Source organism: Uloborus diversus, chromosome 3 (assembly GCF_026930045.1).
Source record: "Uloborus diversus isolate 005 chromosome 3, Udiv.v.3.1, whole genome shotgun sequence".
Lineage (NCBI taxonomy): Eukaryota > Metazoa > Arthropoda > Arachnida > Araneae > Uloboridae > Uloborus > Uloborus diversus.
In genome coordinates this window covers 63824770-63848612 of record NC_072733.1, presented here as the reverse complement: position 1 = coordinate 63848612, position 23843 = coordinate 63824770, and the positions used below count along the sequence as shown (strand labels likewise).

General features: G+C 32.7%; 1 protein-coding gene across 2 annotated transcripts in view; it reads left to right on the top strand.

Annotated features, from left to right (window-relative positions):
• LOC129218060 (dnaJ homolog subfamily C member 25 homolog) overlaps nucleotides 1-23843 on the top strand; it is a 66957-nt gene that overhangs the window by 522 nt on the left and 42592 nt on the right. For both annotated transcript variants that reach the window (XM_054852245.1, XM_054852244.1), the window contains exons 3-7: nucleotides 1434-1499; nucleotides 1582-1635; nucleotides 1949-2003; nucleotides 7639-7745; nucleotides 17693-17764. In XM_054852245.1, the coding sequence (XP_054708220.1) occupies nucleotides 1434-1499; nucleotides 1582-1635; nucleotides 1949-2003; nucleotides 7639-7745; nucleotides 17693-17764 (354 nt within the window). The remainder of the gene's footprint in view (nucleotides 1-1433; nucleotides 1500-1581; nucleotides 1636-1948; nucleotides 2004-7638; nucleotides 7746-17692; nucleotides 17765-23843) is intronic.

Here is a 23843-nt window from a genome sequence, read left to right as displayed (position 1 = left end):
TATATAAACATCAGCAAATATATATATATATAACAATACATATACTTAATAAATACATTATATGTATTTATATTTATATATTGTTCGGAGAGAGGAGGAGTTTCAATATTAGTTTTTGAAGTAACAATGTTATTAAACTATTTTTACCATTTATGTTGTCCACGTTGTAAACATTTTTTTTCAAGGTATATTTACAAATTCTAAAATATTGATCACTTTTATTTCACTGAATTTACACAAATTGTTCGAAATTTACCAGCTGTTTCTAATTCTAACTAATTATACATTCTAATTTTAATAGAGGGGTGTAAAAAAAGAGTTTGTAATGTTTTTGAGGACTCGTTTGTATGTCCGATATAAATTATTAAAAAATTGATGCATTATCATTACTTATTTCTTGCATTTATCTTTTTTTTTTCTTGCAGTTGTATGTTGTTTGAACATAGTTATTTCATGTAAAAAAAAGCACATATTGATTGATAGTTTTAACCATGTCAGGTCGTGGTGGCCTGATTGGTAAGGCATCGGACTTGTGACCGGTTCGATCCCAGCTGGTCGAAGACGTTAAATATGCTCATTCTCACAAAGTCCTGCCAGTGAAACGGTATCTCTGGGGGTGCTGGACAAGAAATTGTTTGGACCTTGGTCTGAATGAAAAAATCAGAGCTGTCTTCAAGGTCCCATCCAACTGGTTAAACCATAAACTGGTTATGGGGACCCTGGAGTGAAAAAATGAATCATGTTTGTTTGCAATTTTATTTGGCCTTATTAGAAAGTGTATAAGATATAATTTGGCAAAAACATCGCCAAGAAGAATGTACGGTGCGCAAACTAATTTTTAAATAATTTTCTGGAAAACACCTGACTACACTATGTACTTTTCTTTTTTCCCCCGAGAACATATTCCTTTTCTAATGGTATGAGTGCCCTTGGTTACAATTACAAGCAAAATTAAATTTCTAAAAAAATTCTTAATTATTCTTTAAGTGATCTTAACCAGAGAATGGTTACAATAGTAGTTAGTATTCTATTGCCTCAAAAAATACATATATGAAAGCATTTCTGCTGCATCAATCAACATTGAGAAATAGAGATATTTTTCGAGTAGCTAATGAGCAATAGAATCATAAAAGTTAATTCTGCAACTTTTTTCTTCAATGAAAAAAATATAAGGGAAGAACTAGTGTCTATCGTATAATAAGTGGAAAATAAGGTATGTATGTGCACACTGCCTTTTACTTGTCCTGTCCAACTTAGACGAATAAATCTCATGTGTAAAAATGTAGAATATGGATAACTATTTGAGTGCATAAAATCATAAATATAAACTAAACTATGTTTAAGAATGAAATTAAAAAACACCAGTTCAAGATAATGTGTTGTTAAAAAAAACGCCTGAAGCTGTTTTAGAAATGTTTTAAAATTTTTTACAGGCTGAAATTGCTAAAGCATATCGACAGTTGGCTCGCAGATACCATCCTGATATGCAGAAAGGAGCAGTAAGTTTTAGAAAGATCTTTTCACTTGCGTTATTAAAGTATTTCATATTGTAATTTTTTTTTTTTTTTTTTTTTTGTCCAGGAGGCCAAAAGGAAGGCATCTGAAAAGTTTACGCTGATAGCAACTGCTTATGAGGTGAGTTGCCTATAATTTGTTCGAACTGGACATTTCATCCAAAAAAGTTTATGTATCATTTTACAGTATTTTTTCGAAATGTAGAGTATGCAAACTGACTTTTTTTGTTGCCATAACTGTTTAATTTACAGCTTTATTAGCAGAAAATTTTATTTTGAGTTTCTAATACCAACACACAAACTCAAAATAAAACAATGTGCTAATCAAACAGTAAATTAAATAGTTGTGGTAAAAAAAGTGTCATGTTGCGGACTCTACATCTGGGCAAAAAATTGTGAAATGGTTCTTATAACGTTTATGATTTCATTTTCAGACTTTAAAAGATGAAGAAACAAGAAAAGATTATGATTACATGCTGGATAATCCAGGTATATTTAGAGATTAGCCAAAACATTTCCTGTAATGTTAGTAAACTATAAACTGACTTTTATTTATTATAACCATTGAGTTTGACAGGATGTGCTCAAAACTTGCTCATCTTTGAGCTGTGTTTTATTTCCTCAATTCAAATAATTTTTAAAAGATTTTAATTTGAAATTTTTTTATTGAAAACAGCTGATTTGACATACTATGAAAATTGTTATGAGTCTTGGGGAGTGGTCATTTATTATAGCTAGGGGGGGGCCGGAAGCTATCTTGAGGGGTCACGAAAAATCAGGTATGATTTAAGGGTGGGTCATGGAGAAAATATGTTGCTTGAGGGGGGGGGCCATGAAAATTTAGTTTGAGGGGAGGGGTCATGAAAAATTTTATCCAATTCAAAAGAAAAAAAATTAAGTCCGGGGCATCTTGTCAAGTAGTCAGAACAGTTTGACTCGAATGTGGAGTCAAAAGGGAAGCTATTCTGCCTTGAATACGGTAGATTTGTTTACCTGTGTTATGGTACAGAGTGGTTTTAGTACCACCACCACTAAAAATTTAACAATAGAAATGTTCCACGCAATGTTTCCAGTATCTTCAACGTCAAAAACTTCATACAGCCTAAGTTTTTTAAGCAGCTTCACCTGTCATTTACAATTACGTCTGCAGATCGCAAACCTTTCTATGCTATGTCACTTATTAACCGCAAGTACAATGCCAGAAGTGTTTGCAAAGAAGTTGCTAATCGCATAGAAGGTGCTCCTGGCCCTGGAGGATACTTAAAAGGTTTTGTTTCCAAATAAGCATGTGATCAGTTCTTTCACACTGATAATTTTAAGGAAAAAATAAAAGATCTCTCATATTTTAAGGCATTAAAATCTTTTATGGATTTGAATTTCAGGAAAGGAGAGAAATTTTTAGAATTTGTTAAAGAGTCCTGCCTAACAAAATTGGGTTATACTTGTGACTATTGTTTAAAATATCCTTTTGTTGGGCCAAAACTAAGCAGTATACCTGCTCCTGTGCCAAACACATCAAAATTGCCCAGTTTTAGGTATATGGATGTCAGAGTCACACCAACATCTATTAGTGATAAAGTCCGAAGTGTGGATGATTTCCAACCAAGAATACAGTTGAAGAAAGCTTTTACTTTAGGTCAAGTTGAAGACCAAAATTTTGTGGAAGCTTTTTCAACAAAATTTATTGTTGAAAAACAATTTGTTACCGCCTACCTTGAAAGACTCAAGCATTCTGATTTCCTCCAAAAAAAGAGACATGCTTCAAATGTGCAGCAAAAGGAGGAAGAGAGTAAAAAAGATTATGGAGAGTTTTTTTGGGTGGAACTGTATGAAAATCGCGAGTTAAGACAGCTCCGTGTCGATATTTTAAATAAGTACCTGCATCATCATGGTTTAATTAACTCAATGAAACTTTCAAAAGCCCAAAAAATAAAAATTATAGAGAATCATATAGCTTCCAGTTTGTTTCCCAACGTGCCATTTAAAAATAAAAAAGATACAGAATTCTCAGACTCTGATAATGATGAGTGTTCTGCAGAAAGTGACAATGATGAGGTGTTAAAAGTCATTAATGACTCTTCTACTGATGATGATAACAGTGATGGAAGTTTACAAGATTACGGGAAAGAGATCCAAACCCATACTAGAAGTGGGCGATTAGCAGGGACTTGGAAAACATTTAAATTTATATAGTTTAGCATAAGTTAACATATATTTCAGTTATTTTGTATATATGGTTTTTAGTAACCATTGGCACAGAGATTCCTCTTCCCTTTCTTTAAAGTATGTCATGCTTTTTAAAAATCAGAAGTTATGATTCATCTGTTCATTGCATCTAAAAAATTGCATTACTTTATTTCTTAGTCTGTTTTTATTATGCATAACTTTCTGCAAATGTTTAACTCATAATTGTTAATGTTTCTCATATTATTTCGGACTAAAAATTGTATTTAATAAAATTATCATTCATGTCGATTTTAAAATAATCCAAATCTTATTTCAGGATTATTAAAATTGTTTAATGGTGACAATTTGAAATGTTTAATGGTAGACAGCTGAATAGTTTGCAAAAAGCATAGATTTTAGACGTTTATTAAGAAATTTAACTATATTTTATGTACTATTTCATCTATATATAATTTGAAATATAGATGAAAAGTTCAAGTGTTGAAGGTTTTGTTAAAACTAATGTCATATTGAAATGAAAAAAAAAAAAAAAAACTAATAACTATAATAGCACCTTAACTTCTGATAATTGAGTTAGTCTTCCCAAAGAAAGTTGCGGGACACTATATAGTGTATTTAGCACCTATGCAGTTTATCTTAGTTTGTTGCTTTAAATTTTTGTTTTGTATCCGTTGGATGAAATAGCTCTTAGCTATTTCTTTATATGTACACAGATTTTTTTTTTTTTTGTACTGATTTGTATAATGGGAAATAAAATTGATTAATAGTTTTCCGAACACTGATTTATAAGCTGAAAAAATACATATGCTGCTGTATGCTGATTAAAAAATAAATCTTATAATATAAATGTTGGTGGAGGGGGGGGTCATGAAAATATTTAAAATTTCATAGAGGGGTCATAAAAATAAAACAGAATCTTGAAGAGGGGTCACGTAATTTATTCAGTAAATAGATGCTCAGCTTCCGGCACCCCCCTGGCCGTAATAAATGACCACTCCCTTGGTGATAAAGGGTGTAGTCAGAGAGGAGTGGCCTCTGCTTACATTTTTTAACAAAAATCTTACCATAAACATCCACCAGTTTTTAATTGCAATGTCTTTATGATTTTAATCAATCTTATTTAACTTTAGAAGCCTAGCTAGCATTAGGTTGTGGGTTAGCTGTAGAGGATATAAACATTCTAGAGATAAAGGGGAAAGTTTCAAATAAGGAATCAGACTGGGAAACTAAGGGTGTAATTTTGGGGAACTCAATGGTAAGGGAGGTGGGTAATACAGTTGGGAGAGTAAAATGTGAGGTGGCTAGGTGGTTGTTTACCAGGGGCTCAAGTGAAAGACATTATTAAGGTTGCTGAAAGGAAAGGGGTATTAAATAAGAAGGATTTGGTTACTTTGTGGGTGGGAACAAATGATGTAAGCCAGTGTAATAATGATGAGTTTTGAAAGGAATGGGAGTCCCCGTTAGCAGGGCCGACGCCTAGGGATGTGTGGGGGGGGGGACTGCTACCCCCCACCCTTAGTTTTTCAGAAGTGGGGCCGCCATTTTTATTTTAGTGATGCAACAAACAACAAAAAAGGCAAACTCTTCATTGTTTAAAAAAATTAAAATAGTAATTATAAATGAACAAATGAAATAATAGTGACAAAAAGTTAAAAAATGTAATCTTGAAATACAATTTAGGAACATTCTTGATTCTCTTTTCTTAAGATTATCTAAGTAAGGGCCGCGGTAATGTAAGCTTCAAACATTTTTTAATGCAAAAAAAAGAGTATTCAGTACATTATTCAATAGGCCGCAGAGTGGGTATGTCTGCCTAGTCGGAAGCTATGGGCCCGGCTCAAATCAAAGTATAGTGCATAGAGTAAAATTAGCATAATGGGAGGGAGGACCCAGATCCACAAAACTAACATGGTGAACGCCTTGTCTCTCGGCGGCCCTGGTTATACCAAACAATGCTTCATGGTTCTTCAGTTAAAAAAAAATCGATAAATAAATAGGATGGCTCCATAGGGGCCGCAGAAACCTTCCCACATGTAATTTTTTGATGAAAAATATTGTCCTGAAAATCATTGCTAAGTAGGGAAAAATGCATGGGTCGCAGAAATATATTTGAAATAGAGAGAGAGAAAAAAAAACAGTTTAATGCAAAGAAAGATTCAAAGTATTGTGATGAATACTCACACCAGAAGTTCTAAATGTTCGAACGTAAATATTGTCAGTAAATTAAAGCTTGATCAAGAGATGCAGGAGGCACATTCAAAATAAAATGAAGTGGAATTAATAAGACCTAAGGTATCACAGAAAATTATTACATCCGTTCAAAATGTTAAGTTCTTTTTCTGGGGCCGCATACGCTTGTATTTCAAGAAAACAAAAATATTAGGCTGGAAATCCAAAATTTCACTATGGAAAATCCAAGCAAATAATCGTATTTGGGAAAGGAAAATTGGAAGAATGTATCACCACAATATGTTGATCAAAAATTAAAATTTAAAATAAAGATAGAGATGTAGCCAAACTGAATGAAGAGTGTAGGGAACTCCAAACTCTCTCTTCTTTTTACGTCCCCAAAGCTGGCCTGAAAGTTAGTTTTTAAAACTTAGACTTTGAAAAAATTCCGGGAAAACGTTCTCAAACTCCATCTCTTGCCCTAACGTCATTAAAGATGTCCTACAAATGAGTATTTAGGAGTGCAGTTTCTAAAAACCATGAGAGTGCTCCCAACGTAACCCCTAAAATACGCTCACTCAATAAACCCACTAATCATTAAAATAGCTGATTGTTTGCACAATTAACAAAATAACTACTTTGATATTAAATTGGTCTCGATTTTTAAATATTAAAAGTTTTTTCTTTTTTTTTTATTTCCGTGAACAAGGCATTTCTTTTATTTTTTTTTATTTATGAGTAAAATAATTGGAACTTAGCTGGGATATTGTTATGGTTTCTTATAGTAGGTAACATTTTCATGTAAAATGAAAAAAAAAGAAAACAAAAGGTTTTGAAATTGAAAAATATTTGCGTTCATAAGTTACGTTTTCTGGAGAATGACCCACATGTAACATTCGCAAGGTCTTGCCTTGGAAAATGTTTGGAATTGTAGTTCTAAAATCACAGCATGCACGACCTCTGGTGACGTTAGGAGGAGGAGGAGAGGTTCAGGGTTCAAATTCAGATTTTCTTCTGTCCAAAGCAGATCCAGCTTTTGGTTTTGGAGAAAGTATTATTAAAATTAGAGCAGAGGGAGTCATAAGTGTAATATTCAAACACTGTTAGAGAGTTTTTGGCTTTCTCCTGATAATTTCTAGAAGTTATATCTATCTAGAAGTTATTCTATCTTTAGTCACTTAAAGGAGCAATCATGGCTCTTAACCCACCTCCTGCTTCCCTATTTGCTTCTGTCAAACATGCAAATGTGCTTGTGTTATGTCCATATTCTTCTATCGGGCATAAGGATGTTTCTCACACAGAAAAAATAAAGACAAAATAAAATTTCCAGTACTTATAAGCAACATTCTGTTCTTTTACTGTCAATGGCAGTATCTGCATCCACTTGTAATTGTTTTAAAATGTACACAATTTTCATATCCAATTAATATATATTAATGGTTCAAATTTCATAGTCTATTTGGGCTGTATTTTCAGTTGCTAGCAAAATTTGATTGCTGTTAATCATTACGCTTCTGCAAATTTTAGATATTTCTTTACAGAATTGCTTTTAGCAATTATTTACTCATTAAATTTATATAATTTGTTCTAGGCTATCAATCTCTTTTTTTATGTCATTAGTTCCATTTAAATTTTATAAAGTATTAAAGTTCTATAAAAGTAATTCAAACTTATATCTTTATTTGATGTTATCTTATTCCTTATGATTAAATTTTATGTATTATGTGTGTAGAAAGTATAAGAAGTTATTTTTAACTTGTTACTTTAGATAAGGTGTATGGTCATTATTATCGATATTATCGCAGACAAATGTCGCCAAAAGTTGATGCAAGAATAGTTATTGCTGTCAGCATAACAGTTATCTCTATTATACAAGTAAGTATATTTGTTACTTTACCTGTAGTTTTTGAAAAATATATTAGTTTAGCTGATTTATTTTGCCTTGTTTGGAATTGAAATGTGTGTAGTTTCATGTTAGCCCCCCTACCCTCCATAGAGGCCCAGAAAGGGAAAACCCACATGATAAATGTTTTACATTGTTCTGCAAAATGCAAAAGGGTCCCTAAAAAGCATTCTGACAAGGCCTCAAACTTGTAAATCCACCATTGATGTAAATAGATATTCACTAGTTAATGTTAATATTTACCATATTTCAGTCTGTCACAATAACATATACACTACATAAAATTCATAAAGTTTTTAAGTATAAAAACTAAACGTTTGAGTTCATTTGAAGGAAAAATAATATTCAAATTAAAAAATAGAGAAAATATTCTTACCTTTCATCAACATACAATTTTTGTTTTGCAAATTGATGGCATTTTTTGTTTGTTTTTAAGCACATACGTTAGGGTGAAGTGGACAAATCAAAATTAATAAATATGCAATGCCTATATCCTATATGTTGGAAAGCTGCCTCTAACCAAGCCTTTTTATTCAGCTAAATCAAATAATATCTTTAGCTGCACAAATCATTTTCAATTTTAAGTATTTAGCCTGATTTTTCATCAAACTGGGGAAAATGGAGTGATGAAAAATAATTATCTCTCATTTGAAACTGCAAATTGGTTAAAATTAAGCTCTAGAGAAATAAATACTTAATGTAGAGTTAGTTTACTAACCTAGGTAACTTCGAAATTTCCTTCAAATATGCATTATTCTTGCACATCGCACATGCTTTCTGCCAGCTTTGGTTTGAAAGTATTCTATTTAGCTTGAGGTATTTCAAACTATTGAGTTATTTCTTTAAATGGAAATGAAAACGCTGTTTTTACATATAAACAACTTGAATGGGGAAAAAATAACAATTATAAATCAAGATTTTTTTTTCAGCATCGTAAATGAGATCATCCTCAAATTATATAAATGCTTCTTTAAAAGAGATATGAATCATTTTCAAAGACGATTCCCTCAAAGTAGTCAATTCTTTGTAAGAAAATCAGAAGGAAAATAATAGCAGTAATGACCTGAAAATCACCATTCATTGACTTAGTCTGAACCTAAGGTACAGAATTTATCCATCTGTGCTAAAGAAATAATAATATTAATAATTTTATTACTTTAACTTTTCAGAACTAAGATAACCTCTTAGTTCTGACTAATGTCAGGGTGGAGCTAAAACACTCAAAAATAAAAGTTTTCCTCAAGCCTATTTGTGAAATTGATGCCTCCTGTAAGAGAAATTATGTGTCTGAAATTTAATCTTGCTACAAGGTAGTTTTTAGTTGCCAATTTGTCAAAGGAATTTTAAAAAAATTTAAAAATTAATGTAGTTTTAATGCAGTTCTTCTGTTTTGAAATACAGTGTACATTTTAGCTTCCTATCTGGAAGTTATTTTGAGTTCAGTAGCTCTTCTAATTTGTTAATGTGTTCTGGAAAAAGAAATATTTTAAGTATGAAAGTTAACGATGCTCTAAATATCTCTCTAACCTCTAATTGATGAATAATTAATCAACTTTTTATGCCAGTCAAATCATGACAACAGGGTACTGGTAATATTTCTAAATTGAAGTATAATAATGTAGAAGATGATATTCCGCCTTAAAATCTGAAACTGAAATCCTTTCTGAAAACACCAGTAATTTAAAAATACAGATCGTTAAAAAGGCATTGAATGTAATACCTAAAACTAATAGATTGTCTAAAGCTTTTTTAAATTTAATACACAAATATTTAAAGAAAAAGCGCAGGGGGAGGGGGGAGGTGGAAATAGAGTAACTATGGTCAAGTCCCCAACCTTTTTTTACTGAAGGGCTACATTGTAAGTTTTTTCAGGCGAGGTGAGTGAACAGTTCAACAACAACACTTCAGTTTGATGGTTTAGTATGGTTCAGTTTTAGATGGTTTGTGCTACCGCCCCCCCTCCCCCGCGACTCTTTATGGAATAAGCGCTAAGTAACATGAGCGTAGCTATGATCCACGTCAGGAAGGGACAAACTAAGACCGAACAAGATGATTGTTTTTAGCTGCCACCTTCCCCCAGTGCTATTTCTTAATTTTTTCAACATTCTGTCTGTTAAAAGTAAGGAGTGAATTTATAAAATTTAAGAAAAGTTTAGCAGTGAGAAATTTTTTCTGTGCAATTTATTGCTTTGTAGGAAAAATAGATGCTAAAAGCGACAAGTCTTGAAAAGTTTTCGGCAGTCTTAGAATCAGGAGAAGGATGGAGGTGCAGGGATTGTAAGAAATTATATGCTCCACGTGGTTACATTGCGTAAAACTTGACAGGGATCCCAAGATTAATAACTCGGGATCTCCATAATTGCGCAATGGGGCTTTACGCGATTGACTTCTGTGCAGATGCATGAGAGCGCCTGAGTTCATATGGCTATAGGCAGCTATGAAGGCATGACTGCCAAAAAAAATCTCCTGACCGAATAGCGGGATAAATTTATGGATATCTCTTGACCGCTATTCGGGATAAAGGGCAAATTGGCTGCCGATCATGTATACTGTTTCCGTATATAGAAAATAAATTAGTTTGTGTGTTGTGAATGAACGTAGTCTCTTCAATTCTCTCCCTTCTAAAAGTGATACATGAAAAATATGACAAAGAAGAAGGGGCGAAAATCCTCTTCAGGGATTAAGCGATTTTACCCAGTATTTTCTAAATTAAATTCTTAAAAATGTAGTTTTTAGGGAAAGGATGGTAGTGATTCGCTCCTTCAAATTGTTTTTCACAAATGAAGTTAATTTAAGATTACCTTTGGTGATGTCAAAGGTTCCCCTCACAAGTTACAGTTGAAAAAACTCAATTTTAGACTATTTTTGGTCATTTGATGGAAGAAGTCATGAATGTCAGATGCTCTCTTCAGAGAATTTTTGTGAATAATGACCAAAATCACATTTCATTATATCTTTAATGATGCAAAAAGAATGGTCAGTATTCAAAAGTTGTTCCAGAAATTTTTTAATATTGAAGTTTTAAAAGCACAATTTTAAGCTGCATATGTTGAGACGTTTGGGAAGGGGATGGCGGCTCTCCTTTGAAATCTTATCAAGTTAAAATTTCCAAACACCATTTTAAGATGATTTTGATCAAATGAGGGGAAAAGCGACTCTTCCAAAGAAATGTTTTGAAATTGAAGACCCTAAAATGTGCAATTTTAAACCATCTTTAGTGTCTTTAGGATGAAAGTGACAATTGGAGACTCTTCTCTAAGGAGAGGCAACTGCCCCCCTCTGGCTATGCCTGTGCTCAGTAGCAGCTTTTTGGGATTTCTGGACTAAGTTTCAATTTAACATGCTTAAAAGAAATATTTTAGGAACTGATGTGATATACCCCACCCTTGGCAACTTTTTCCTGTTGGCGCCAAGAAAACGATGGACGACGACATATGTCATACATCGTTTTTAGCAATGCTTTTTTTTTAGCGCCAACAGGAAAAAATCAGATAAAAAAACATAATCAAAGCACTTCAGAACACAATATATATAAAAACAACATAAAACCACAACAAAAAACATCACAAATATACGCTTCAAAAATATCAGAAACTAGAAAGGTTTTGTACACAAAGAACAATTACTAGAAAGTATTTGAAATGCTTAAATTGACAAATTACTATAACAACTCACCAATGAAATATGTACCAATAGAAATAAAAGCTATTTTCCAACATGCATTTCATCAAACAAAAACTTTTCTCATACTCGGCTAAAAAAGAGCAAAGCGATTCAAATCGCGATGTTTAAAGCGGAAAACATCCCCAAAATTCATAACTATTTCAGCCAAAAAAGCGCTTTTTTACTCAAATTTCGATGTATGAAAAGTAGAAATGTCTCAACAAAACATCCTAAACATAAACAATACAAAAATACCATACATTTATTTGCTATACAGACATGCTCTCAAAATACCTATTATATTTTACATAAAATAACACCTTTATATTTTTATAAAATGCTGGAGTCAACTTATTTTCAGAAATTCAGTATCTAAAGGAGGCACGTTAATAGAATGTATAAATAATTCGTGGCATCGATAATAATTAACTTTTAGAACAAAATAACCGTACTATTTTGGTAAAATTAATTTACATACAGTAAAAATACAGTTAAAAACTACAAGAACCCCTCAAGGATTTCTAAAAAACAAAAAATTTCGGAAGTGAGAGTTTTTATGTGAATTCTAAAATAAAGAACTTACCTTTTTATGGTATAAATCCTCACACTCAGTCCAAAACAAAACATCATATGACAATGGCACGTTACAGATACACACCATGTTGGAGTTAACTTTTAATTAACGTTCAAGTTTTAAGAAACTGGCATTTTCTTATGTTTTTACTTCAAAACACAACTACTAAATTTAAACTAACACAAAATAAGCTTTCCTGTAAGGTAGTGCACGAAACAACACGTATCTCTCCTGCGTGAAACCGAATAAACAACCCAAGTAAACAAGTTTGAACAAGATTGCCTTCGCGTTGCCAAACACAGGTTAGTTTCACCAGGGATGCCATGCTTAAAAAATTATCGCTTTATTGGCGAGAAAAATATTTCAATTTTGTGCAAAAAATCAGATGTCGCCAAATGGGGGTATATCACATCTGTACCATATTTTATCCAAAAAAAGAAAACTTTTTTTTTTTCAGTTTGTAAACTTTACGCGGGTTGGGAAAAAGATGCTCGCGGGACAAGTCATTGCTTTCGGAACTAAAAAGTTAACTTAATTATTGTCTACAATGTAAATATTACACACATTTAACTAATATGCGAATATGCTTACCATATTTTTTTATATGTGATAACATGAAGCAGTCGAACTACCACAAACAATAGTTAGGTCACAAAAAGACATATCTCACAAATAAAAAATAACATATAAGTGCTGCGGATATGCAGGGCAAACTAAAAGTTGTTTTTTTTTTTTTCAATTGCTAGAATCTACATAAAGCAGAGAATGTGCCAGTATATTTTTTTATGTTGAGTTCACCCTTTGTCTCCTTTACATTTCCATGTTCCATGACATATTTGTTGAGGTCGCCCCACCAAAAAAGTTGCAAATGTATTTTTCTCAAACCCACCTTTTGTTGAGTTCGCCTTTCATATCAGCTATGCCTCGTATTCATCTGAAGAACAGAAATGAGAAATAGTAACTTTCTGGAGCCTCCTATGCTCAACCCTGGGTACTATAAACTAGTGATGTTCCGGATATCCGAGGGAGAATAAAGATCTGTATCCATATCCGTTACTTTTTTGACGGATCTTAAACGGATCATTTCTATTCTAAAAAAAATTTAAATATTTGAATAAAAGACTCTTAAATTCCATTTAAATTAGGTTTTATTTCCTATTTAAATTATAAGGTATCATTTCAGAAGCCAATTTGTATCCCCCCCCCCCCGTTGCAAAAAGGAAGGGGAAATAAGTTTTAAAAGTGTATCAGTGTGTCTTTTTGTGGCATCGTAGCTCCTAAACAGATGAACTGATTTTGATAGTTCATTCTTCGTTCAAAAGGTGACTTGATCTAAAGTGTTCTTAGCTTGGCCTCGTTTTTGTAGAATTTTAATTACCGGAGATATTAATTAAAAACTGACTTAACGTTTTTCACAATTATGGTAGTAAAAATTTACCTGTACTTCAAAAGTGTTGGCCCTAATTGAAAAAACGAAGTTTTCTGCTGTTGATATTTATTTGAAACTTCCAACTTATATACAGTAGGAGCTATAATCTTGTTAAGTAAACTTTAAGTGCAATTCTAAGCCTTTATACGCATGATTAGTAGCGATTTCATAGTCGGGAAAATAAGGAGAAAGCTCAATAATTTAAAATTTTTACCTACTGTCATTTCATATTTGTTAATAAATGTGTGTTCTGACTCGCGAAATTCATCTTAATATGAGGTCGGCTCACTGGGACATGTTTTGTTTTTTTAATTTTTAATTTAATATTAGTTTTTGTTATTGATTTGGGGTTTCTGTTATTCTTTATTTTTGTTTTTCTCGGCATCCTTTAAAAAAAGTGAGACTAAGTTCTCTATTTACTGTTTGTAAAGTTGTTCCCGGCTCTGCGAAAAAATGCGAAATAAAATGCGAAAAATTATTTCTAGCCTGTCCAGTAGCAGCTTTACACTCTTGCTCCTGTATCCTACATCTACCGAGTAAGTTAGAAATAAATTTTCACACCCCATCTAAGCATTAATGCAGCACTGGCCCATTCCTTCCAACTCTCCCTCAATTTTAACGGCGATTTCTTTAAAGAGCAAATCATAGTCTTGATTATATTTTTGCCGCAGTTGACATTTATTGAGGAAACTGCCATTATTCTGACGGGAATATCTTCCATAACAAATTTTACACTTGGATAGTTGAATTGGGTTAAAAAAAGAAATTGAGATCTGTATCCGGGGATCTTGACACTAATGATCCGTATCCGTATCCGCGGATCTACTTTTTTAAAGATCCGGCACATCACTACTATAGACATACCGAAATAGCATCACGACTCCACATTAGTACGAAAAATGCTGATGTATGCGTTAATTTTTCACATGTTTTCAGTGTAAAATATTGTGCTTTTAATAGTATGTTCAGACACAACAAGGCAATAGTTTTTCCTTTCAGATAGGCATTGAGACGGATTACTTGTTTCAGTGAGCAGTATAATTTCGCCACCAACATTTGAAAAAATGTACAATTCAATTTTATGTTTTGGGTTAAAGATTTTCCCCCCGTTTGGAACATTTTTGATAGGTAGAGCTTGGTGCCTTTTTGACTCTGCCGCCGTCATGCACTGCACAACCTTGCACATAGGGATGAGGCGGCCCTGCATACCACTGATCTGTACTAAGTTCATCTGGTGCAACCTCTCATATACTTTTTAAGAGTTTACTACAGCAATAGTTTCACTAGACTCAAGTTTTTCTTCAATTTCTGAACAATATCCTTTTGGTCGAGCAGTTTTCCATCCAAATGTTGCAGTAGATGACATAATGGTAATTCATTGGAGTGTGATTAACAAATAAACAATTTCAAAGAATGCTTAATAAAAATCACAATTTTCCTTATGACTTAATGTTTAAAACCTGTAAACACTGTTTGCTTTTAACCTATAGTATGTTACTCAGAAATATCAATATTTTGCTTAAAAGATATGCTTATTTTAATGTTGTGTGAGCAATCAGACATAGGAGTGACAAAGACTCCATACTTTGATCCAGGTTTTATGAAAATAAAGCAACCTGAGCTTCTGTTATTGTCTTTTCTAGTATAATATTGCCTACTCAGCTGTCAAAGTACAGCATGTTCTGGTGAAGAGTATTATTCTTCATTTTTCCTTTCAAGTCAATGTGGTTTTTTCTTCTATTCCATCTGATTTTGCTACGATCGTAGCAATTGAACAAATGTAAAAGACAATGTTTTTGTTATAATTTTTTATTTAAACATCTGAACTCAAACAATATGTTTAAATATTGTAGTAATTAACAGAATTGAAATGGGTGAAGTGGCCAATGTTTTAAAATTTTTATCACTGATTTTTTTCTTATTGAAGTTGTACTACGTCATTTTCGTTAGAGGTCAAGAAATTTCATTCATTCTTCTACACCTCTTTTTCCCACTTAGTAGCCTAAATTATATACCCAGCAAGACAAAAGTTTTTTTTTTAAATTTATATTTAAATCTAAATGGTTAACTTTTATTTGTAAAGACCGAGTTAAATGACTGAGTCCCTATGTTTCAAATTTTATTTGTAACACTGAATGTAGAACAAGTTAGGTACAATTTTAGCAGTGTTTTTAAGTTGCAGTGTAAAAAGGATAAAATGCAACTTGTGGAACAAAATAATTTTATTTTCCACTAATTTTAAGATTTTAGATATGTAATCAACATTAAAAGATTAGATTACTCATGATACAAGTATTTCATGATGTATATTTGGCTGTAATGATTCTGTAAATAAAATTATTAGATTTTATTAAGTCATTCCTGAGTAGAAAAAGAATTCTGATTTGGAAATTTTAATGTTTTATGTTGGGAGGAACTTAACTCTAGAAAGACGGAAGCGGTTATTTTGACCGCAAACGATTTTCAAATGCTCATGTTTGCTGCATTTAATTTTCAAACTCTTTTTCCTTCATTGACTTTTCCTAACTATTTATTAAGATCTTACAACAGTAATTTTTTTTCTTTAGGGTTATTATTATAGTCGCTATAAATGTTTATACCTAGAAAGACTGACTACGATCATTTTGACCGCTAAGTGAACCTTTCTTTATGCATCCGTTTTCTTTTTTCTCTTATCAGTTGTGTGTACTATGGACTGTTGTTAGTTATCAGGGTAAGTAATGTTCTTTTGAGTTTGAGTAGTATCTGCTGGGGTCAGGTTTAATTCTTTGAACTGTTAAGAAAATGCGAAACACCTGCTGGTTGCATGGTTTTAGTTTTCTGCTATCTGCACAGGGAAGTTGAGAAAGGTAAATTTGAAAAGCATGTGACTGGACACGTGAAATTACTTTGGTTCTAAAAAGAAGTAAATGTAAACAGGTAAATTCCAAAAATGTTTGCTGGGATACTTTTGTGCACCAAAGCAAGTGCTTTGCTTGAAGCATTGACGTTTGTTTTCTTAGATGATAATGAAGTGCTCAGTCACATAATTATCTTTATGATGTCGAGACGAACGGTTGACAAGCAAAACTTATAGGAACATTAATTCCTGAAACTGTTGCAGATTTATCTAAAATAGATTATGGTTTGAATGAACAGACTGACTTATCTGAAGAGAAACATATTCCTAGCGACGAGAATAGTTAGCTTTCATGAGATTATTGCGAATATTTTTCAGAGCCTAGATTTGCAGAAAAGGATTGTTCTTCTGAGTTAGAATCAGAAGAAACCTCACTAATAAAAACTGATGATCAATATATAAAAAGCAGTGAAAGAAAAGGGGAAAAGGGCCCGACGCCGGAAAAAATGGGGAAAATTTCAAAAACATAAAAATCAAATATTTCTCCAATTTCCTCCAAGTCACCTCCACTGATCAATTTTGCTGCATGTAAATAAGTATCTACCTCAGGAAAAAGATTAAAATTGTGAAATTAAACTATGCGGAAATAAATCTACGAGCATTTGTTCTGATTGCCAAAAAAAAAAAAAAAAAAAAACTGTTAATGGCTAATATACTGGTGACCTGATAACATAAGTATTTCGAAATACTGTAAAAGATAGTAATGTACGGTATGTTGCGTTATTTAGCTATTTTTTACACCAAACACATGCATGGTTGATTATAGTACTTGTTAGTTAATACATGCTAAGAAAATTTCCTCTTTTTTGTACAAATTTGCTCTTTCTCAATGCCAATTGTGTAAAGCATGTATTTGACTTGATTGAACATAAAATTAAAAAAAAAAAAAAACTATCAGACTTATTTGTAGACTATATTACGATTAAATTGTTAAATCAAATTCTGACATGTTAAAACAAATCTTTTCTATGATTAAAAATCCCAAAAGGAGGATATTTCCAATCTTTTCAGTATGGCGGTCAAAGTGACCGGTGCTAGTCTTTCTAGGTATACGCAAAACGCCGTCTTTCTAGTGTTAAAATATCACTGTACAGAATGTTCAAAATTACTAAATAAATGCACACTAAACAGCATGGTATTCTGTTTTGTATTTATTATAATTATTGTTAGTGTACTTTTTCTATTATTATTTAAAAAAATTCAGTGTTATTTGCAAACAGTGTTTTACTGATCCACTTTTAAAGGCATTTGCGTATGTTATTTGAATGGAAAATATGTCCCAAAATCTAATATTTCTTTTTTTGAATCAATACACCGCATTTCATTTTTATTAAAATTGTAAATTTTATTTTAGTATCTTGGGGCTTGGCAACGATATAAGTCTGCAATCGACCATCTTATATCAGTTCCAAAGTACCGAATGAAGGTATTTATTAAATTACTTTTACTATGCATAGTAAATATGGTTCATGGCTTTTCCCTACTATTCTTCCAAAATCATATAAAACTCTTTTAAAGATAATGAAAATTTTTGTAAAATGTCAAAAGAAAAAGTGCTGCTTCTTGCTATAAACTTATAATTTGAGTGTATATGTTTGAAAACCACAGACTTTTTTCAGCTATAACATTTGATTGGTGCTGTATCTAGAGGAGGGGGGGGGAGGCAAAAACTGAAGACTTTGCCCCAGATGGCAACTTTTGGGATGCAGCTAATTCCCCCTATTTGTGTGGTTTCTTACACTGAAACTCAATATAAAACCTTGAAGGAATTCGAGTACGAACGGCAGTTTCTAGATTTACCCCAGCAAGGAAAATCAAAGATCAGTTAGTGCATTTGTTGCCTGAAAGGTTTTAATCGTATTTGACCAATTTTCCTGTTTTGTCTTTTTACTTATGTAATTCCCGTTCAATTTCCGTCTTTTTCCCAATTGTATTCTTAATTTGTCTCTGATGTAAAAAAAAGCTAGGTCAAAACTTGATGCATTGCTTCTTTTCCTTTATGCAGGGATTCTCAAACTGGGTGCCACGGCACCCTGGGGTGCTGTAGGAAGAGACAAAGGGTGCCGTGAAGTGTCCATGGTATCAATATACATATATTTAAGGTGTGCATGCAAAATAAGGTCATATAGACCATTAAGGTCATCCCTTCATTGTTTGATATAGTATAGTAGAAATGTGTTAGATCATGACTTTATTGTCATCAAAAACATTAACACATACGAGCAGTTACTCATTACCAGGTAACAGCGTATTTAAAGTTTCTACAGAAGAGTGATGTCAAAACTACCTGACTTTATTTTATAGGAAGTTTTGTTTTTACATAGATCACCGTAGGTTACTACATAGCTGCCAACCTCAAGATAAAAAAAAATAGGAGCACTTAAGGGTAAAAATAGGAGCAATGAGGGTTAAAATAGGAGCACGAAATCCTTCTCCTATTCAAAAATATTCTTTTATACATATCCTATTTGCATTGAAAATGCATTGCATAAGAACATATTGAAGATTAAAACACAATTACTTCTTATACTTGGAAGTAAAACAACTTCATGGTAAAGGTCAAGATCCGGAAATTTTCTAAGTGGCCAGTGGCCACTAGACTCCAAAAACTTAGTGGCTACCACTGTCGCCAAGTTTTGAAATACAAACTGGAGGGGGGAGGGGCAGTTTTTACAGCTTTCATAAGAAAAATAGATGAATAGGACTCTTTCTTTGCACATTCTAAAAGAAAGTTATTCAATACTTTTTTGCACATGGAAAATTTAGGTCAAAATAGTTTTCTGAATTATCTAAAAAAAATAAATAAATAAATGAGAAGTCAGCAGAAACCTTAATTTTCGATGAAATAGTTTTAGTTTATGGCAAAGCCTCCTAGGCAATGAGAGAGGATCAAATACAGATAAAATTTCCCCTTCAAGAAAATAATTTAAAAAAAACCATAACTTTTTGCCTTTTGTTATTTTTAATAGTTTGCATTGAGACAAACAACCAATTCTGTTTTCCGAAACTTAGGCTATTAATAGTCTAGTCTACTTCCATGTTGCAAATGACCAAACATAGCGACGACGCGAAAAGTTTAAGATGATAGCTTTTTGAATTTTTCGCATTAAAAGTAATTATAAATAATTAATAATCCTTAAAAAACTAAAATTTAGACGAAATAGTTAGTTTTCAGCATAATAAGTGTCTAAAGCAATGAGGATAAAATAATATTCTGAAGAAAAAACTTTGAATTTTAAGAGAAAAAATTTTGAATTTTAAGAAAACAAATTACGAATTTTCCGAAAAAAACAGCCCATTTTGCATTATTTTCAATAGTTTGCATTGAAATAAACATCTAGTTCCGATTTTGAAAACTTAGCCACTTAAGACTCTTGTGTACTTAAATCTCGCAAATGACCAAATATGGCGACTAAGTCAAAAATTCAGATATAAAATTTTGAATTTGTTCTATGAAAATAATTTAAAAATAAAAAATCCCCATGAAACTACAATTTAATTGAGAATTTTTAGCACATTCGTGCCCAAAGCAATAAGGTAAGATGAAATTTTAAAAATAGTATAATTGTTTTTATTTCTCAATAAAATTATTTAAAATAACCAAAAAAAAATAATAATTTGAATTTTGTCATCTTGAATTCAAATTATGTTTTTCGCAATCACGAGTGTGTGTTTGTATGTGTGTGTGTGTGTGGGGGTATGTGTATGTGTGTAGGCATGTGTGTTTGTGTCTGTGTGCAGTGATGAGTGTGTGGATAGTTGTGTGTATGAGTGTTTGTGTGCGTGGGGGCGGGATATGTGTATGTGTGTGTGTGTGTGTGTAAGCATATGTGTTTGTGTCTGGGTGCAGGCATGAATGTGTGGGCAGTTGTGTGTATGTGTAGGTGTCTGTATGCATGCGTGTGTGTATGTGTTTGTGTGTGTATGCTGGTGTTTGTGTATGTGTGTGTATGTGTTTGTGTGTGCGTGTGTGTTGGTGCGTGTATGTATGCATGTGTGTGTAGGATATGGACGCAACCTGGAGACGGTTTTCGCTAGAGGAGCAGCATCGTGAGGCCGGCCGACGCGACGGGTGGTGCTGGCAGAGGGTGGCACCGCGCCGGTGGGAAAAATGATAGCACGCCAAAAACAGTCAAATGAAAGCAATAAGCAATCGTGATTGCTCAAAAAAAAAAAAAAATGCAGCACATGTTGCTTGTTTTCATAAGTTTTCAGTTAAAAGAAACACCCAATTCTGCTTTGTCTTTGAAAACGAAGGCATTTAAGCATCGTCAACCTCCATCTTGTGAATGACCAAACATGGCGGCTACGTTTTACACGTAGCTGAAATGCTCGATGAATAAACGACGTTCTCCTATTGACGCCCCCCCCCCCCTCGGTGTTTATCCTGACACTAATGCTTCCAAAGCATCAAATTGGTTTCTCTTTTGTTGTGTTTGTGCACGATTCCTGCCTTCGAGGATAAGGAAATTTTTTTTTTCCTCAGAAATCGAAAAGTGTACTACTAGCAAAGTCAAAAAAACGGAGTTTTTTGGAATAAATCGGATTTTCGGAGCATGCAATAAAAATCGGAGAAACTCCGGGAAAAACGGAGCACTTGGCAGCTATGTTACTAGCATGAAAAAAGTTATTTATTATTCTTATGGCCTAATTTATGTAATTGCCGAATTCAAAAAGAGTGTCATTGTATACCATCATTTTTTCCTGTGATTTGATAACCTAGAAAAGTACATTGTCAGTCAATAAGAATTGGTTCGCCTTATTTTCACTTCGGTGCTCTTATAATAAGACGTCAGGGTAGAAGATATATGATCCTGTGCTGCGTATGCTGTACATGTGTGCAGGAGAGAGGAAAAAAAATAACAGAAAATAACAATTAACAGTTGCCCAGAATGTGATGATTGATCTTTCTCGTGGAAGTAAATATGAAATTTTTGTAATTGCTTTCGAGGTTTTAAAATCTGGTTTAATGTATATGTTTTTATTTTGCTGTTAAAGATATTTTTCCATTCTTTTTAGTTTGATGATATTTTATGACATCCCCCCCTTTTGTCTTTAACTCTGCCTGAAGCATTTCTTGCCCTGAGTTTTCCTTGTAAGGAACCCATGTTCCTAATGAGAATAAATAGTCTTTCTTTGTTAAAACTGCTGAAAAACATAATTAAAACTTTGCTTTTCACTTAGTTTAATGTTTTTTTTAGTTTTTATTAGTCATCTGGTGAATATGCAAAAGCTGAAGTCAATTCCATCATAAATAAGTGAGATACTACTATACTAGGTTGTGAACCGTAGAGTGACCCAGTGGTGGATCATGGGATTGTGAGGCCCCAGGCGCAGCCTGATCTGGAGGCCCTCTATTGACTTACAACAAAACCAATATAGTTTACAATGCAGAAAATCACAACTTTGTTTATTTTTTGAATAAAGAAACAAGCTTTTTTTTTTGGGGGGGGGGGCAGTTACATTCCTATTTAAAAGAGAGAAAATGACATTTCTGACAAAAAAAAAAATCACTACAGTGAAAAATTTTGCCTTCTATATTTTTTTGCAATTTTGTCAGTGCAAGGAGAGAGATCTGCCGAGCTCCAATTTCTGGCATTTAGCAAAATCCCAGTTTTTCAATGCAAGTGTAATTCAGTGGCACAACCAGAAAAAAGTGTTAGGAGGGCGGGGCACCTAACAAAAAAAGGAAACCTGTGATCTGATAAGTGAAGGGGGGGGGGGGGTTCCGGAAAAATTTTGAAACTTGAAGTTTTAAAAACGCAATTTTAGACTTTCTTTTCTAAGGTTTGGGGATAAAAAGAAAGGGGCAGGCGTCTCAGCGGAAAGTAGTAGAAATTGAAACTTTAAAAACGTGATTATAGGCCATATTTATTAAGGTTTGGGTAAGGGATGGAGGTTGGGGAGTGCCCCCAACCAGTTAAAAAAAAAAGATCAAAATCAATTCCTCTTCCCCCCCCCTCCTTCCCAATTTTCAAAATTGAAGTTCAAAATTGTTTTGTACAACCAAAATTGTTTTGTTGTTGAAGTATAAAGTTCAAAATTGTTTTGCACAACCAAAATTGTTTTATTGTTGAAGTATGAAGTTCAAAATTGTTTTGCTGTTGAAGTACAATTGTTTTGTTTCAAAAAAGCAATTGTAGACAAACTTCACATGATAAACAGTGTCCATCCCTTGAAAATTTGTTCAAAAATTATGGCCCTAAAAACTTCAGCAATTTTATTACTCAGGGCTAATCTACTTAAGTTTTTCTAAGTGTAGTTTAAAAAACTTGATTTTTTTAATAATATTAATGGAAGGCAGTTCCAGGACCCTTGCTCAGATATTTTCTGAAATTTTAAGTCTTTAAAATGCGATTCTTAAGACCATATTTTGTAACATTAGGGCCTGTAATTTTTCGAGGGTAATTTAATAAGTCATCAATGAAGCCTTTTTCATTTCTTTCCTTTATTTATTTATTTTTTGACTTCAGTTTGATGATGAATTTCTTTCGTAGTACGTTTACAGAATGAACATAATATGAAAGAAAAATCAAGATTTCTAAGTATCCAGATTTTTTGACAGTATTTTCCTGGAATTATTTTTTTCCTTCTGAAATTCAAAATTCCAAAGTCCTTATTCTTCAGAAGTTTTCGAGTAAATCTTAAAGCCTATGTTTTTTAAATTAAAAAAAAAAATCATTACCATCATTTTTTCCCCAAGCATTAAAAAACGCTCTTAACCTGTGTAGAATATCGTGCCATATGTGCACTAGGGTGTCCCGTCCATATATGAGAAAAAAAAAATTGAGCTACACTATCACAAGAGGTGTCAAAATTTGCGAAATTTTTCACAGATCACGAAAAAGGTAAAAAAAATGGAATTGCGTGTCATCTTGAGGGCTCTACCGCTCTTTGAAGTTTTGCATATTTTACATTTTTGACATACCTAAACGATATGATTTAAAAAATACAAAAATAAAGTTTAGAAAGCATTTTATTTAAGAAACTAATGAAACAAAGCACAAGAAAACAAAATAAACAAACTACAGTTTATAAATAATGACAAAAGTTTAGAATTTAAACTTATTTTTGTGTCCAAAATTTGGCATTTCTGTGCGAGATTGCAACCTGGTTCTAACGAAGCCATCTCTAGAAGTAGCGTTAGTAACACTTTGTGAAGCCTGTGTCATTAGTTTAACACATCTTTCCACAGATTGTGAGTGGCAAGGAAAGTCAACGATTTCCAAGCTATTATCTTTTGCCATAATTTGAAGGTTCTCGTTAGAAATATGTCGAAGAACCGTTGGTGCTGTATCCTGACACTCTTGCCAGACAATAATTTCCGTATAATCTTTAGCAGAGAAGTTAATTTTTGGTGTTTTAAATATTCTGCGTTTAGTGCTACTTTCAGCCTCTCTAGCTTTTTTTATTCTTTGTAATGCTAACTCCCCAATGTGCTCCCTATCATCAAACAACATACTGACCAGCAGGTTTTCTGGGTGCGCAAAAAAAGCATTTCTTTC